The 15,806-nt window shown below is 38.4% G+C and overlaps 1 protein-coding gene across 4 annotated transcripts in view; it reads right to left on the reverse strand.

Annotated features, from left to right (window-relative positions):
• Window positions 1–15,578, reverse strand: part of LOC124620370 (reticulon-4-interacting protein 1 homolog, mitochondrial-like) — a 173,190-nt gene extending 157,612 nt beyond the window's left edge. For 3 of the 4 annotated variants that reach the window (XR_006980172.1, XR_006980173.1, XM_047147041.1), the window contains exons 1-3: window positions 15,030–15,578; window positions 14,706–14,940; window positions 6,787–6,932 (exon numbers count right to left, since the gene is read on the reverse strand). Coding sequence is in view for 2 of the 4 variants with exons in the window: in XM_047147041.1 (XP_047002997.1) it covers window positions 6,787–6,932; window positions 14,706–14,940; window positions 15,030–15,077 (429 nt within the window). In the remaining 2 variants the exon portion in view is untranslated. The remainder of the gene's footprint in view (window positions 1–6,786; window positions 6,933–14,705; window positions 14,941–15,029) is intronic. The other variant, XM_047147040.1, reaches the window with a different exon arrangement.
• Window positions 15,579–15,806: the final 228 nt, after the last annotated feature.

Here is a 15,806-nt window from a genome sequence, read left to right on the forward strand (position 1 = left end):
TGAACATCACATTTTGTTCTTATTGCTCGCTTTTATGCAATCAATACTTTCTTTTTAACAAAAATATTCCATAAGACGTACTGACAAGGAGAGGACGCCTACTTGTCATCACCAAATTCATCCAAATTTATGGTACATGTAGGGCGTGGTGAGACAAGAAAGTGCACCAAGTGGAAACTCCATATGGCCAAGCATTTAGGAAATAAAAGGAATTTTGATTTAGATCTATCACCATGAGCACCTTATCAATTGTCCCTGTGACAGTTTGTTTAGGAAGCAGTATTTGGCTCAGCAGTAAGAGATTGGATTTGCAATAAAAGGGTCGCAGGCTGACATCACAATTAACTGCAACATCAAATAGGTAATTTTATTAATGTATGTAAGCACAAAAGGTATAGTCATAGGATGTAATGCAGGACTGCAGGCATTTAAAAGGGGATTGCAGTTAATGTGTACACAGGAACATTGTGTATGTAAATCAATACTTCCATTCTTTTGCAATTGATTAATTACTTGTACCGGGGCGATATTCATCAAAGAAACGGGAAGCAATAATTCTGACCGCATCTTGTGCACATTATAAATGCCGCATTTTTGCAGTGACATGGTTTTTTTAATGTCTCCACAGAAAAACAAACTTGATTGACATTATGAAAACAGCTTCTTTCATCGCATAGCCCAGCAGCGAACCACGCGTAATGCAGCATGTCGCTGAATACTTGCGAGGATAGCTAATGATGTATATTGGAATGTAGTTTGATGCAAGCTTCTTGGGAAGTGATTTCTTCTTCTTTCTCGATGAGGTAAGTGGTGTTTTGACATTTTTTTATTAGATTTTTTACCTGACGATAAAAATATACATTGCAGGGTTGCACTAGCGGCATACATTTGGGGGTAATTATTTTGATACTGCACATTGGTAATCCATCTTCATCTTGGAACAGTTTGTCGCATATATGTGGATTTGTTTGTCCTCCCCCTGAGTCAATCAACAGAAGATATTTATTCTCTTGCACAAAGGGCTTCATCACATGAGTTAAATATTTTTTGTAGAAGTCTGTTATCAGCTTACCGGATTTTGAAGAAGGAGCACAAAAATATTTGCCGATGGGCGGAATCGAACCCGTGACACTTTCAATACGAAACCATTCTCTTACCCCTGAGCCACACACTGCTTCATAACCACATTGTCACAGGGACAATTGATAAGGTGCACATGGTGATAGATCCATACAAAATTCCTTTTATTTCCTAAATGCTTGGCCACCTGAAGTTCCCACTTAGAACACTTTCAAGTCTCACCATGCCCTACATATATCATGAATTTGGATGAATTCGGAGATAATGAGTAGGCATCCTCTCCTTGTGAGTAAAATTATGAAAAATATGTTGGTAAGTTAATTCATTTATTTCCAAGACTAGCAACTACACAAAAGGCAAAACTAGCTGAACTTAGGTGCTTGAAAAGCTCTGTAATATGATTTTTCCAGTTCAAGTTTTCATCAATATGTACACACAAAAAATTGGAGCACTCTACCCTATCCATTGGCTTCTGTTCATGTGCTACATCAGTTGTTGGTATGACTTGCACAGAACTGAATACAGTGTGTTTTCTCAAAATTTAAGGAGAGTCCATTTTCAGAGAACCATCATTAGGGCCACTTCTGTTGCTTTCTCTCTTATGGGATTTATTATAACTCAAATACCATCTGTAAAAAGTACCAATCCCACTTGCTGGATGTTGTGTGGAAGGATATTCACATACATAAGGGAGTGGAAGAAAAATTAAACCTTCTACGGCACCCTTTGTGATTTCTCCCCAGACCCTAACATTCCCTAGCCTTGCAATATTGTTTAAATTATTCAGCACAGCTTTTTGCAACTGTTTGTTCAAGCATGTTGTGTATAAAGCTTTGATTTTTTTCTATTAATTTCAGTGTAGGGTGTTGGTGCTCCTTTTAGCTGCTGATAGTTTTTGTGGAATGACCTTTTTAATGCATTCTCTAGCTTCTTCAGCTGAACCATTTAATCTTGTTTCTGCTGCTACATTTAGAAAACAATTGTCAATGGCATTGCCGCAGTGGTGACACCGGTTCCCATCAGATCACCGAAGTTAAGCGCTGTCAGGCTGGCTAGCACTTGGATGGGTGACCATCCGGTCTGCCGAGCACTGTTGGCAAGTGGGATGCACTCAGCTCTTGGGAGGCAAACTGAGGACCTGCTTGATTGAAAAGTAGCAGCTCAGCTTACACGAGGATTAATTCCATTAGTTATACATAAATTACTTTTAACAGGTTTTCTGGAACTTTTTAGGAAAGCAACTTTCAAATATTGACACATTATGAAAATACGACATTAGCATCTCTTACTATGTGGGTTGCCCAGAAAGTAATGCACCGCATTTTTTTCTTCAACAGTTCTTTATTGAACATAATGAGAAATACACACATGAAGGAATGGTGCTTTATCCACACACCCTATTTTTCCACGCAATCTCCATCCTGTTCTATCGCTTTCCTCCAGCACGGGCGGTACCAATCCTTGTCCTGGTGGCAGAGCCATTGCTTCACTTTGTGAATCACCTCCTCATCATCCTCAAAATGTCTTCCATGAATGGCATCCTTTAATGGCCCAAACAAGTGGAAGCTCGCTGCAGCATGCCAGATGTGACAGCCGTGGATGGTCTCCCCAACCGCTGCAAGTCATGGAGCTCCACCAAACTACCTTCTCATGACCTCAACCTCCATTCCAAGCCCAGCGACTAACTCTACTTTTGTTGACAGCAGGTGCTCCATAGACTTCGCACAAGTGTTTGTGAATATTTCCCACAGTTGTTTTTTTCCTCCCTGCAGTGAGAAATTCAATGACGGCACATTGCTTGTAACATACATCACCAACAGATGCCATTTTCAAATTGTCCTATCTGTCGGAAGATACAGATACTTGGCACCCTCATTCAATAGACTTCAAATAATACACATGTAACATTTCGCACTCATAGCATTGTTTTCAGCTAAGAAAAAAAATGCAGTGCATTATTCTCTTGGCAACCTTTGTATATAAATCATATTCCATACCACTTGCTCCTAAAATACTGAATCCTGTACACAATAACAAGACCCACTGATTTGCATGAACCTGCCTCAGGGCTGCAAGGTGCTATATTGTTTATTTCCATTAATTGTGCTTCATGATCAGATAATCCATTAACAATTTCGTACACAATAATTGCTTCAGCCTGAGCACTGTCTTCGAAAGTGTTATCAATCAGGGTCCTACTATCTTGCTGCATACAAATTGGACAATTCACTGTTGAAGTTACTCTGAAACACCTAAATAATGTTTTCAGTTCACTTATCCTATTCGTATCTTTTAAGAAATCTATACGGGAATCTCCAAAACCTACTAACTGATTCTTCTTTCCTGACGTGTAACTCAATAATGCTTCTACATCTCTCATAAATAGCTGAAAGGCTCCTACAGAGGGTCTGTAGACTGTTACAATTACCAGAAAAGTGTTCTACAGTAACAACATTTGAGCACATGCTTTTAGGTTATGATCTACACAAAAAAATTCTTTGTTTCATTATTTTTGACTTGGTGCTCCTTTTTCCATGTTAACTCCACACAAAAATCTATAGTCCAATATTTAACTTCTCCAGCCCTGTAGTTACACAGTATCCAAAGAAGCACACACCATCTATCATTGCAAAATTTTTCACATCTTCAAGGCATATATGAGGACTGAATAAAAAGTAATGCCTTAATTGGGTTTGGATGGGAATATTTTAATAAATCAAACACAGAAATAATCCTTAGAATGCGATCTTCGATTACCAATATTCACTTTTCCATATAATCACCAGCCAATTGGATACATTTCTGCCAATGATTAACAAGTTTTCTGTAGTTGTCACGGAAGAAGTCGAAATTCTGTTCCCGCAACCACAATCTCACAGTTCTCTCAACATCTTCATCAGAAGCATAATGATGTCCTCATCTCCTGTCACAATTGAATGGAGAAAGGAGTCACCTTCATTCTCATAATGCAAAAGGAGTTCCTGGCAAATTTCAAGTCTGTGCGCTTTCATTTCAGGAGTCAGCATCCGGAGTACCCATCGTGCATAGATCTTCCAATAGCCCAAGCAAAGCAATAATGTGACCCACATGTTCTTGTGAAATGCCAATTGTGCTTGCAATTTCTCTCTGAGTGATACAGCGATAATCCTGAATCAATTTATCAACATTTTGCTTGTGAAACTCAGTGGTTGCTGTCACAGGATGTCCAACTCTTTGTTTGTCATGCAGGTCAGATGTTCCCACCTCAGCATCTTTAAACTTACTCCCCCAATGATGCACAGTACTCACATCAACACAATCACCATAAACTGCTTTCATTCTCTGATGAATCTCCTTTGGAGTGACATCATCTGCTGTCAAAAATTCAATGACGGCACATTGCTTAAATCGCATTGACCAACCGTCTATGCAGGGCTCCATACTTTACACTGTAACAACACAACCATTCAATGCTAAGGCTTCCCGCCAACTGAAGCTGTAGAGAAGAGGCTACAGAAAAAGTCAGTACCTGCCACATACTAATGCTGCCAATTTTTGAAGAGTTATGAAGGTAGAGGCATTACTTTTCAGTCAACCCTCAAACGAATCTCATCTTTCAATCAATCGCAATCCACTCAGCTCTCTGTTTAGATGGTTGACAGCCGTATTAACCTAGGACTGGTCAAGGCACTGTAAAATCTCCAAAAACACCACATGCATTTCTGCTGCTGTTGCTATTTCATCCAGGTCGCCTTTAACACTTCTCAGTAGCTAGGCAGGCTGTTTCCTGTTCCTCCTACTATGAGTGCCTGATCCTCTTCATCAAAATCTCTGCACAATGCTCCTATATTCTCCGTCAATTGACTAAGCTGGGTATTGGTTTTCACAATACTTGTGACCTGGTATTCTAGGCATAGCTTTTCCAGCAGCATTTGGCAAACACCCCTCCCATGACCGATATCTAACAGCAGGACTCTTTTCTTCCTACTTGACTTGTTATCATTTCCTTATTACAGCAAAGAATTAGAGAGATAGGACAACCGTAAAATTTTCTTTATGGTATCAGCATATTTTTCACTAGAACATCTGTCTACTTATGTGAAACAAATAAAACTGTAGGCCTAAGGCATGACACTGTTGGACTTCCAAAGGGAACAACATAAAGCCCTATCCAGTTTCCTGTTTACACAACAGACATGGGAACTATGGTGCTAAAAGCTACAAATTGGTGGTGATATACGCACATATATAGGTTGAGAATTATTCAACTATATGAAATAAAACTGTCATAACTTCTGAACAGTTTGTGTTAGGACATTAAAACTGCATGGTTGCCCATGGGACACAATGGGAATTAGTATGCACTGTATGGTTTGGTTTAGCGATAAAGCTCACTTTCATTTGTCTGGGTTCATCAATAAGCAAAATTGGCACATTTAGGGGACTGTGAATCCGCATTTCGCAATTGGGAAGTCTCTTCACCCTCGACGGGTGTGGGGTGCAATGTCCAGTCATGGAATAATCAGTGCGTTAATCCTTGATGGCACGGAGACTATCAAACAGTACGTGAAGATTTTGGAAGATAACTTCACCCCCATTGTTCAACGTGACCCTGATTTCGACAAGATGTGGTTCATGAAAAATGGAGCTCAACCCCATCAAACCAAGAGAGTGTTTGATGTCCTGGAGGAGCACTTTGGGGAGCGCATTCTGGCTCTGGGGTACCCAGAGGCCACTGTCATGGACCTCGATTGGCCGCCATATTCTCCGGATATGACCACATGCGAGTCCTTTTTGTGGGGCTATATGAAAGACAAATGTACAGCAATAACCTGAAAACCATTGCTGAGCAGAAAACAGCCATTCAAGAGATCATTGACAGCATCGATGTTTTGACACTTCATCAGGTCATGCAGAATTTTGCTATTCGTCTGTACCACGTCATCGCCAATGATCGCAGGCATATCGAACATGTCATAACCTACATCCAAATACCTGTAATGACGTTTAACAGTTGAATAACGTGTGTGCAAGCCATAGCATGTCACTAATTTACCTTTTTTCCCCATAGGATCATTCCATGTCAAATCAACCAATTGTACTACTCTGCAAATCTCCAAAACAATGAGAGGTGGCTGAATGGCCTTCATGCCAAAATTCACAACAAATAAATGAAAATAAAAAAGTAGTTATTTTAAACTGAAATACTTAAATATATGTCTCACAGAGAATGTCAGTTGTTAGATTATGGTAGAGAATATTTAACATGCATATATAGATTATATATGTGCCTGTAAATGTGATCCTTTTATATCGCACATTTATTTTACATGTCTGGGTCGGTCTGCTTATAAAATTGAATGAGGCACCTGATAGTCTCCAATTGAAATTGTCAGTTAGAGTCCACAGGTAAAAAATAAATTAAAAAAAACAACATATATTACATTTCTAGTCAATTCTGTGCAGAATCTTTTCATTTCTTATCTTATCGGTCCACATAATTTTCAGCATCCATCTGTAACAATATTTTTCTAAAAATTAATACTGTCATTTACACAACTGTTGCACTTTTTATTTTTATTGTCATTTACCTAATTATTTAGTGGATGGTACTGGTCCCATAAAAATGCCCAAAAGTGAATAAAGCTGTTTACATTAAGTTTTACACAGACATTGCACTCAAAAAAATTAAGTTAGTAAATACAGAATATTAAAAAAAAAACTTACATCTATTCCCCCATAATAACTGCAGCCTATTGCCTTCATCCTCTGAGAAGATTGTGGTGTCCTCCTCCATGATAGTCCAATAGTAAAGCCAAGAGCTCCTCCAACCACAAAGAATAGGCAGCTATAATACACATTCAAGTCATATGCTGCAGAGAAAAAGGGATAATAAAGATAGACAACTGTGTATCTTTGGAAAACAGACTTGGTACAAGTGTACAACAACAGAAATATGGCAACAAAGCTTAAATGTTTTGGATCAGTGAATACTCTCATAGTACTAGAAAGAAAATGTAAGACAGTACATGGAGTAAAGGTTTGGAAAGGGTGATAACATGTAACTATGTAACAAAAGGTACAGTGGGAACAAAATCTCAGACACTACAGAACAGAAAAAAATGCAATTTTTTGGTAATACTGCCTAAGTTATTTGGAGTTTCTCAGATTACACATAACACAATAAAACTAACAGGAAAGCTCTACTTTGAAGAAAGGTGCTGCTTCCTCACTTATATTATATAGCTAATGATTGTCACATATTGATACCTTAATATCTTCATGGTGACATTAATATTTATCATATAAAAACAGTTATCTATGTTGCTTGCAATGAAAATTGATACTTGACTCAATACTAACAAAAATGCTCACTCCTTGGATGTATATAATATGACATTTTAAAGTCAGTCACTACAAATGTATATTTTTATTTCATTTTACATGGATTCATAGGTTCTTGTTTTATGTATGACAGGAACTAATTGAAGACTCTTTCTACTAGAATCAAGAACCTCAGTCTGGGAAAAAAAAACCTATATGGAAATTATTTTTCTATATTTTACTGTGGGTGATTTGTAGGTGAGGACACTAAACAGTATATTTTATTGTGGATCTGTACTGTTGTTCATAATTAGCAACAAATGCCATTATAGAGTAAATACACTGGGAAGCCAGTGTAAGAATTCCTATATTTTTAAAAAGGCAACTGCAAGATGTGCAGTTACCTACTTTACCCTGAGTTCTTACTGCTTAGTTTTCATTTCTCAAAACAATAATTCATAAGAGAGACTTTTGAAAATGTACACAATTCCAAACTGAGCTTCTTGGTTAGTTTATCTGTTTATTGACTTCAGTTCAGCTTGTTGTCTTGCTGGACTCCGTCACCCTCCGTATAGTATTACACATAATAAAATTAAGATAAGTAAGATACAGAAAAGAAACTAGCAAATTTCTCAGACACATCTGTGATATTAAATAGAAGCCTGAAAAACAAAACATGGGAAGAGAAACAGTTGAAATTCTATAGGCCTTGGCTGCTTCTTCCGTTACTGTATGGAAGTGAGTCATGGGTCATTTATAAACAAGAGTTTATAACTCAGGTTGCAGAAATGAGATTTCTCAGAGATCACTAGTAAAAAACTGCAATCAGCAAAACTCTTTTAATGAATGACTTATGTCATCATAACTAGTTTCAGGCCTGAGTCCATTGTCAGATGGCAGCAACCATTTTTTGTTCATATTTCACCCATCTGTCCTATGATATAACAGAATATTCAGGATTTTCCTGCAGTGTAAGAAAAATGTAAAATACCATGTATATAAAGTAAATTCTCTTACTTTATATACAAGGCCTTTTACATTTTACTTACGCTATACATTGCAGCAGATCCCTCCATTTTTATAAACGAGTGTAACTGCTTCAACAGCTTCCACATCTGGAGCCAAAGGGTGCACCCACCCCCTCCCCCAGCTCTCAGGACAAGGAAAAATATAGTGTAGTCACGTGTTTGTCTTTCAAGAAAGTGATTTAAAAGTCAATTTTAACAGGGTTGGAACTGGAACATTTTCATGGTGTCTTTAAAAAAAAAATCACCACTCATCATCCAAATAGTTAAAAATACTCCCTACCAAAAGTTCAACCTCCCCCCCCCCCCATACAACCACTGAATGGGTGCCCTCGAACTACTCCATTTTTATATGTATAAGAAAATCATCAAATGTTTCAAAAGGCATCTTCTCAAATCAATGCAAGATTTCAATACAGTTGGAAACACTATTGTAATCAGAAGAATCCTCATTTCTTAAGGATATGATTTCTATAATATGATTCAAGAGGAACTAAGGTTAAGCCGAAAAACAGGTCAAAAAATGAAAAAGTTTGTAGTGACAAGAAGGAATAAATTGCGCTAAAATTTACACTAAAAAAGTATACAAAATGAAGACAAAAGAGTATAAAAAAAGGGAGAAGACAGAGGAAAAAAGTGCAAGAAGAGCGCACAAGAAAAGAATATGTGACATGATACCACAATGCTCCAAAATGGTTAGGTCTATGCATGGGATACAAAGGCTGGTGTAGAAGGGAATTATGAAGAGGACAACTACAGACTGCCAAAGTTACAACAAAGACTAGTGTACTGGCAAACAACACTGGTTGTAGCATTGGGTTTCATGATTTATCAATGTAGAAGATTAATACTTGTCAAACTTTTATTTTCAGTCTGTCCCTGAGAAACCAGGTGCCAGGTGCATGGCAAATATTAAAGAGATACAAGACATTGATTAACTAGAACTGGTCTAAAACAGGAACTGCTTTAGTCAACAACATCAAAACTTCACATTGAATAAATGCACGATAAAATGTTTTCCTCCCTGAACCCCCCCCTCTCCAATATCACACTGAACTGAAACAACTGAACCATATCCTTTGTTGGCACTTTTGTTATCTACCATGCCCTGAAATGAGGAACACCCTATCTGAGATCCTTCCCATGCCTCCTAAGGTGGTTTTACATTGCCCACCCAACCCAAACAACATCCTAGTCCATCCCTACACTGCACCCGCAGGGATTGTATCCCTGTGGAAGACCCAGAGGGAAGACCTACCCAAACCACCCATCCAGTGCTTCCTACTCCAGTCCTGTCACAGGCTTATTCTACCCCATCAAAGACCGGACCACCTGTGAGAGCAGCCATGTCATACACCAACTCTGCTGCAAACACTGCACAACTTTCTATGTCATTATGACTACCAACTAGCTGTCCACTGGAATGAATGGCTACTGCCATCCTATTGCCAAGAACAAAGTTGATCACAACAAGCAGATGAGCATAACATGCTCAATTTCAAAGGCTGCTTCACAACAGAGGTCACCTGGAAACTTCCCTGCAACACCAGATTCTCTGAACTACACAGATGGGAGCTATCCTTGCAAAACATCTTTCGGTCGAGTAATCATTGTGGCTTCAATCTCTCATACCTCCAACTTCACACTACCTTCAGCATGCACTGCTCCACAACGGCTCTGACAACTGTGCATCCCCCCTTCTAGCTGGCAAGCCAGCTGCCCCCTTCTGAGCTGTTAGCCACCCACTGCCAATCCCTCTTCCTCTACTGATCTCAACACAATTCCCACAATAATCTATTTAACCTGCTGAAAGGCAACACTGGCACCGTTTGTCCATATGACACTATGTAAGGAGATAGACATGCCTCTGTGAGCATTTTTTTTCCTCTCTAGTTCAAAAACGATTACTCTGAAAAACTAGTAAGTTTTTTCTTTCTTTTGTTTTTTCTTTTGATTTTCAGCGAGTCTTTCTTAACCCAAAAATATTTGTAGTTTCCTTCAGTCTGCATGTTAGGGCAAGAGCAAATGACTGGATTACAATTAAACCTTCCACATCCTTACAGAAGGTAAATGTCAGCGCGCTTTGGCCGATGAGCACTGGATAGCTAGCAATTTTAAGCCAAATGCATTGCTCAGAGATGTCACCTGTAGTTTAGAATCCTTAGAAAAAATCTTAGTAAAATATAAAAAAAAGATTAAGGTTTAATGTCCTGTTGATAATGAGATCATCAGAAATGGAACACAGATTGGGGAAGAAAATCAACAATGTCATTTTCCAAAGGACAATCCTGACATTTTCTTGGGTGAGTTGGGTTGATTTGGTGGGAGAGACCAAACAGCAAGGTCATTGGTCCCATCGGATTAGGGAAGGATGGGGAAGGAAGTCAGCTGTGCCCTGTCGAAGGAACCTTCCAGGCATTTGCCTGAAGCGATTTAGGGAAATCATGGAAAACCTAAATCAGCATCGCCAGACGCAGGATTGAACCGCTGTTCTCCCGAACGCATTTCTTGGGTGATTTACGGATAGTACAGAAAACCTAAATCTGGGTGACTGGATAAGGAATTGCACCTTGTTCCTTCCAAATAAAAGACAACCTTGTTTAATAGAATAATGTAACACCAGTTGTGATGCAGGTGACAGTTTGGTTTGCAACCTATATCAAACATTTGATGATGGCATCGAGTATATCTCTGGGAATGGTTCTCATGGTTGTGTGATGAATGTATCACTCTTTGCGAAGTACACTAAGATCTGCATGAAGCATTCAGTGAAATGTGTTACAGTGGGGCTCATAAGAGTTACTCAGGAGAGGAAGGAACAGATATGGGTGTTACTGATGAAACATTCGGGATTATCTTTCTGCACCTGGTACAATAATACTTGCACAACTAATGGCTACAAGCATCCACAATTCCTGAAGTCTCTCTTATTTGTTGTAGTTTATTTATTGTCTCCGCCCCCCCCCCCCCCATTTGAAACAAATTCCCCACTTCTCATTGTAGTTTATCTACAAACCATAGTTTCTCAACTGTCTATGTACTGTATACCCACTTAAAACAGGTTGTTCCACCATACATTGACTTTCTTTAAATGCACAAATGCCATGAAGATTATCTTTAATTCTATTCATTCTTCGGTAAAGGTGTTTATATGGTGTCAGCAACTTTTCTGTTGCAAGGTACTGTTGGTAACGGAATGTGTGATGAACCACAGGAAGTCAACGTGACAAAGCATACAGCAGCCAAGGACATTCTTGTTTGTAATTGTCTATAGTCTGAAATTAAAGTTTGTTGGAATGTTTTTCTGTTAGGTTAGATTTAAAAATATCATTGGAATTTTCAGTAAAATCAGAAATGAGACATCCAAGTATGTTATTGCAATGACGAACATATATGTCAGGCTATGCTACACATCAGTCTATTACGGCAATCATATTTTCTTGTTAGATTTATTAGTTTCATCAACTCACAAATAACTTATCCCATTCCAATCTAAACTAGGCCCTGGGCTATGCTTCAGATCAGTATGTCAGCACATATAACTTTTTCCCATTCACGTTTGTTAGCTTTGTCATCTCAGAACCAAACTCTTACATTCCAACATAACTTAGGCCTCTGGCTTCACTACAGACTAGTCTATCAGCACATCCAGCTCTTTCCAGTCATCAAAGAAAGGTGACAATCAGTAAGCAACCTTAAAAGTTGTAGTTACCAGATTATTGAAAGTTATGGTGCTCTCCCTATCAAAAACAAATGTAATCAGTTCATATCTCCTGCCTAAATAAATCATTACATTCAAGATTCTCACTGCCTATGTGTACTATCAACTGATTTGCTATAATCAGCATCTATGAACTGCCAAAATCAGCATGCTACACAAGAGCTGCTGACACTATAAGAGCTAACCCCAATTTTTTCCTTCATTACTAAATGCTAGGTCACAGCTGATTTCCTAGTAATTTCTCAGACACAACTAATCTTCACCCAGTGAAACACCAATTTTCATTACAATCCTCTATCATTCTTGTCAGTTTTTAAGCATTTAGCATTAGGCTGACTGAACAACAGTTTTCACATTTATTCATTTGTTTCTTCCTCAGTAATGTGATGCCATTGGTTTTCTGGTTAATTTCATACACTCCCAGATGAAATAACCCACTTCATACACACTTCACTAAATTCAATGATTCTTAAGGCTTTCCATGCACTCTGTATGACACATTTCAAATCAAATCATTCAACGATAGATCATACTCTGACCATACTACTGGATCATCTCTTTCTTGCACATTAACCTCCTCTACCTCCTTTATCTGTTGTGGCAGCTCTTCTACATTGTACACACTTTCAAGATATTCTTCTCATATACATCTTTTTGTATTTAGCAAAGGCTTCTACCCCCACCACACACCAGCGTAGCCGAGAGCCCTAATGCGCTGCTTCCTGGACTAGGCGCACCGGCCCTGGATCGAATCTGCCCGGCGGTTTACCGAGGAGGGCCAGTATGCCGCCCAACCTGGATGTGGTTTTTAGGCAGTTTTCCACATCCCACTAGGTCCATACCGGGCTGGTCCCCACGTTCCGCCTCAAGTTACACGACACGCACACATGTGAAGACGTTCGCACTATTCCATGACTTACACTAGACGCAGAGAGCTGGGGTACACTAACTCCATCCCGGGGGGTTTGGGGCGGCGGCAGGAAGGGCATCCAGCCAGCCAACAGGAGAGCTTTTCCCCCCTTGTGACATTACAAATGGAACATAAGGAAATATTAATCAAGCACAATGTACTCTACAATGAATGGTGTCTTTTCAAGTGTAAATAAGATGATGACAAATGGAGTGCAGAGATGTATAACAACACTGACATCAAAAATGTTTTAAAAAATTACTTCTAGTATTATCTCAGCAATAACTGAGTCTGTGAGACAAACAAAGTGCCCTAAAATTTTCAGAACTGGTATAGTAGCAACAATACCATAAAAGAACACCACCATTAATTTTATTTTCTCACATGACAGCACATGCTTTGAGGGCTATTTTGGAAAAAAGATTTTTGGGAGTTAAACCTTTCCCTTTATGTGACGTACAGTATAATGCTGAACAATGTTTTTCACATAGTAAAATACAACAACGTAAGTATATGTATATTATTTTTCCTGCCTTGGTCGGTTTATTTACAAGTATTAGGTAATTTTGTTTACAATCCTTATACTTTATAGAACACACAACCAAGAAATTTCACATAGACTGAAAAATCTTTAATTTATTCTCAAAACATTTACAAGAGTAATTTCGCATCACTACACGTAGAACTAAAAATGTCAAAATTTCCACACTTTAAAATGTCAGCAAATGAAAATGGAAAGAGAGGAAATACTACAATCTGGTATGGTTAGGCCTAGTTATCTCTGTATGGGAAAAATCTAAATCAATATTCTCCAAAGCACACAAAGTGCATGGCAGAGCCAAGTTTCATTGAAATTCGAGATGGAGGGTGACATGGACTGGTTGACTTGACTGGTGTCGCAATGGAAACCAGAAACACTCTTGTTAATAGATCCAGGCTCTAACAGCATCAAATGGTGAGCAAGGTCTCACGTGAAAAGATGGATTCCTTTTAAAAATAGCCAATTAAACTGCATGACATGTAGAAAGACTTTGCAGGACAATGGAAGAGACTGTAATGGTGAAGTCTGACCAGGATTGTGTGTGTAGAATAATGGCTGTACTGAGACGACAGTTCATGGCAGTACTAAACTCAATCAATGAACTAAGTCCACTGTATGCATTACTAATGTACTCTCTAAATCATAGTTCATGAACTCCACAGTGATTTGCAGAGTATGAATGGAAATGTAGTTTTCAGGTAAGTTTTTTATCTTAACAGCTGTTACAGCCAGGTGTGTGTGCGATATGAACTATTTTGGGGGGCAGGGGGGGTGCAGGGGAGGTTAACAATAACTTAAGTTAAAATGATCATATTACACATATGTTGTGGTTTTATAGGGTACATTGTATAATACGGTGAATTGGTTTTCGTTAAAGGTTTGGAAAACATCATTTATTTCGTTCAGTTTAATTTTGTTCCATTAGCATCTGTTTATTATACTACGCTTCTACACGACCACAGGAACTCTGTACATCACCAACGCGTTCAAAAACACCCCTTACGTTAGGACAAATGTTTGCCACGAGAATTAGCAAGCACTATTACACACAGAAATTTAATTTCAATTACATGACTCGAATTTGTGAAAATAACTGATAGTGGTAAACAGTGTGATTTTCTTTACCATCAGAAAGTACGATTCGAAGTACACGGGTATACACATCGTATATGTATTCTCGATTCGCTACACTTTTAACGTCGTTTCCAACTCTCAGAACAGCGGCCCAAGTGTTATGTAGCCCCTCCTGCACATAAAGTCCTCGCGGGCTATTTAATGCTTCCACTACTGCATTCTGAATTTGTTCAGAATACACCTGCACACTGTTTCGGAAGTTCTGGACGCTGCACAAGAGTCGAATCTGAAAAACAGATTTATGTTTTTTTAAGAGAACAGCTTGGTCATGCTAAATAGTGTGATGCACCAGCAGTCGTTTTTCCTTCTAATTACCTGAAGGGCTTCTAATCTCTGCGATGCATGGAATATTAGTTCATCCATCGCCGCGAAATCGGTTTACGAAGGTTATCTATTCCACATGTTTTAAGTGAAGGAACTCAAAATTCCATAACTGGTTAAAATGCTACTTCACTACATCCAACCCTACGACCTGTCGGCACTTTGTATTGTGTGCTATTTTTATGAAAAACGTCAAAGGTCAACACATTCATTTAAAACTGAATTCAGAGCACGGAACCAAACGAATTTCGTTTCCTACCAAAACTTTTATACAGTCTTGTGAATGAACCATATTACTGTTTACATTCGTTAGTTCACCGATTAAGCGTTTAAATAACCTAATATTTTCAAAAGTTTTATTTCTGTAGACTCCTTCGATTTCCATCCCATATATAAAAGTCCCTCACTAATTAATCCTTTTTATATATATATCCATTAGATAAATACTTCCAGTTCAATAGCAAATGACTACAGATACCCCCCTTTCATGCAAATGAAGATAAAAAAAAAATTAGGAAACACAAAAACCGAAGACAACCCGATATGTAAACAGTAACATAATCGATAGTTCACGGACGAATACTACTTCGATACAGCATTCGAGTTCCATTCGATATACCCTGTAAATTGATTGATTGATTCATCCGTAGTACAATATACATTGCACGAATGTCGTCAAATGTTTGTACAATATTTCTTATAAAATCAACAGGGCTCTTTACAGTATATGCAGCTCCTATACTTAGTTCTACTTTTCTAATCATGCCAAGT

Source organism: Schistocerca americana, chromosome 6 (genome assembly GCF_021461395.2).
Source record: "Schistocerca americana isolate TAMUIC-IGC-003095 chromosome 6, iqSchAmer2.1, whole genome shotgun sequence".
NCBI classification, from domain to species: domain Eukaryota; kingdom Metazoa; phylum Arthropoda; class Insecta; order Orthoptera; family Acrididae; genus Schistocerca; species Schistocerca americana.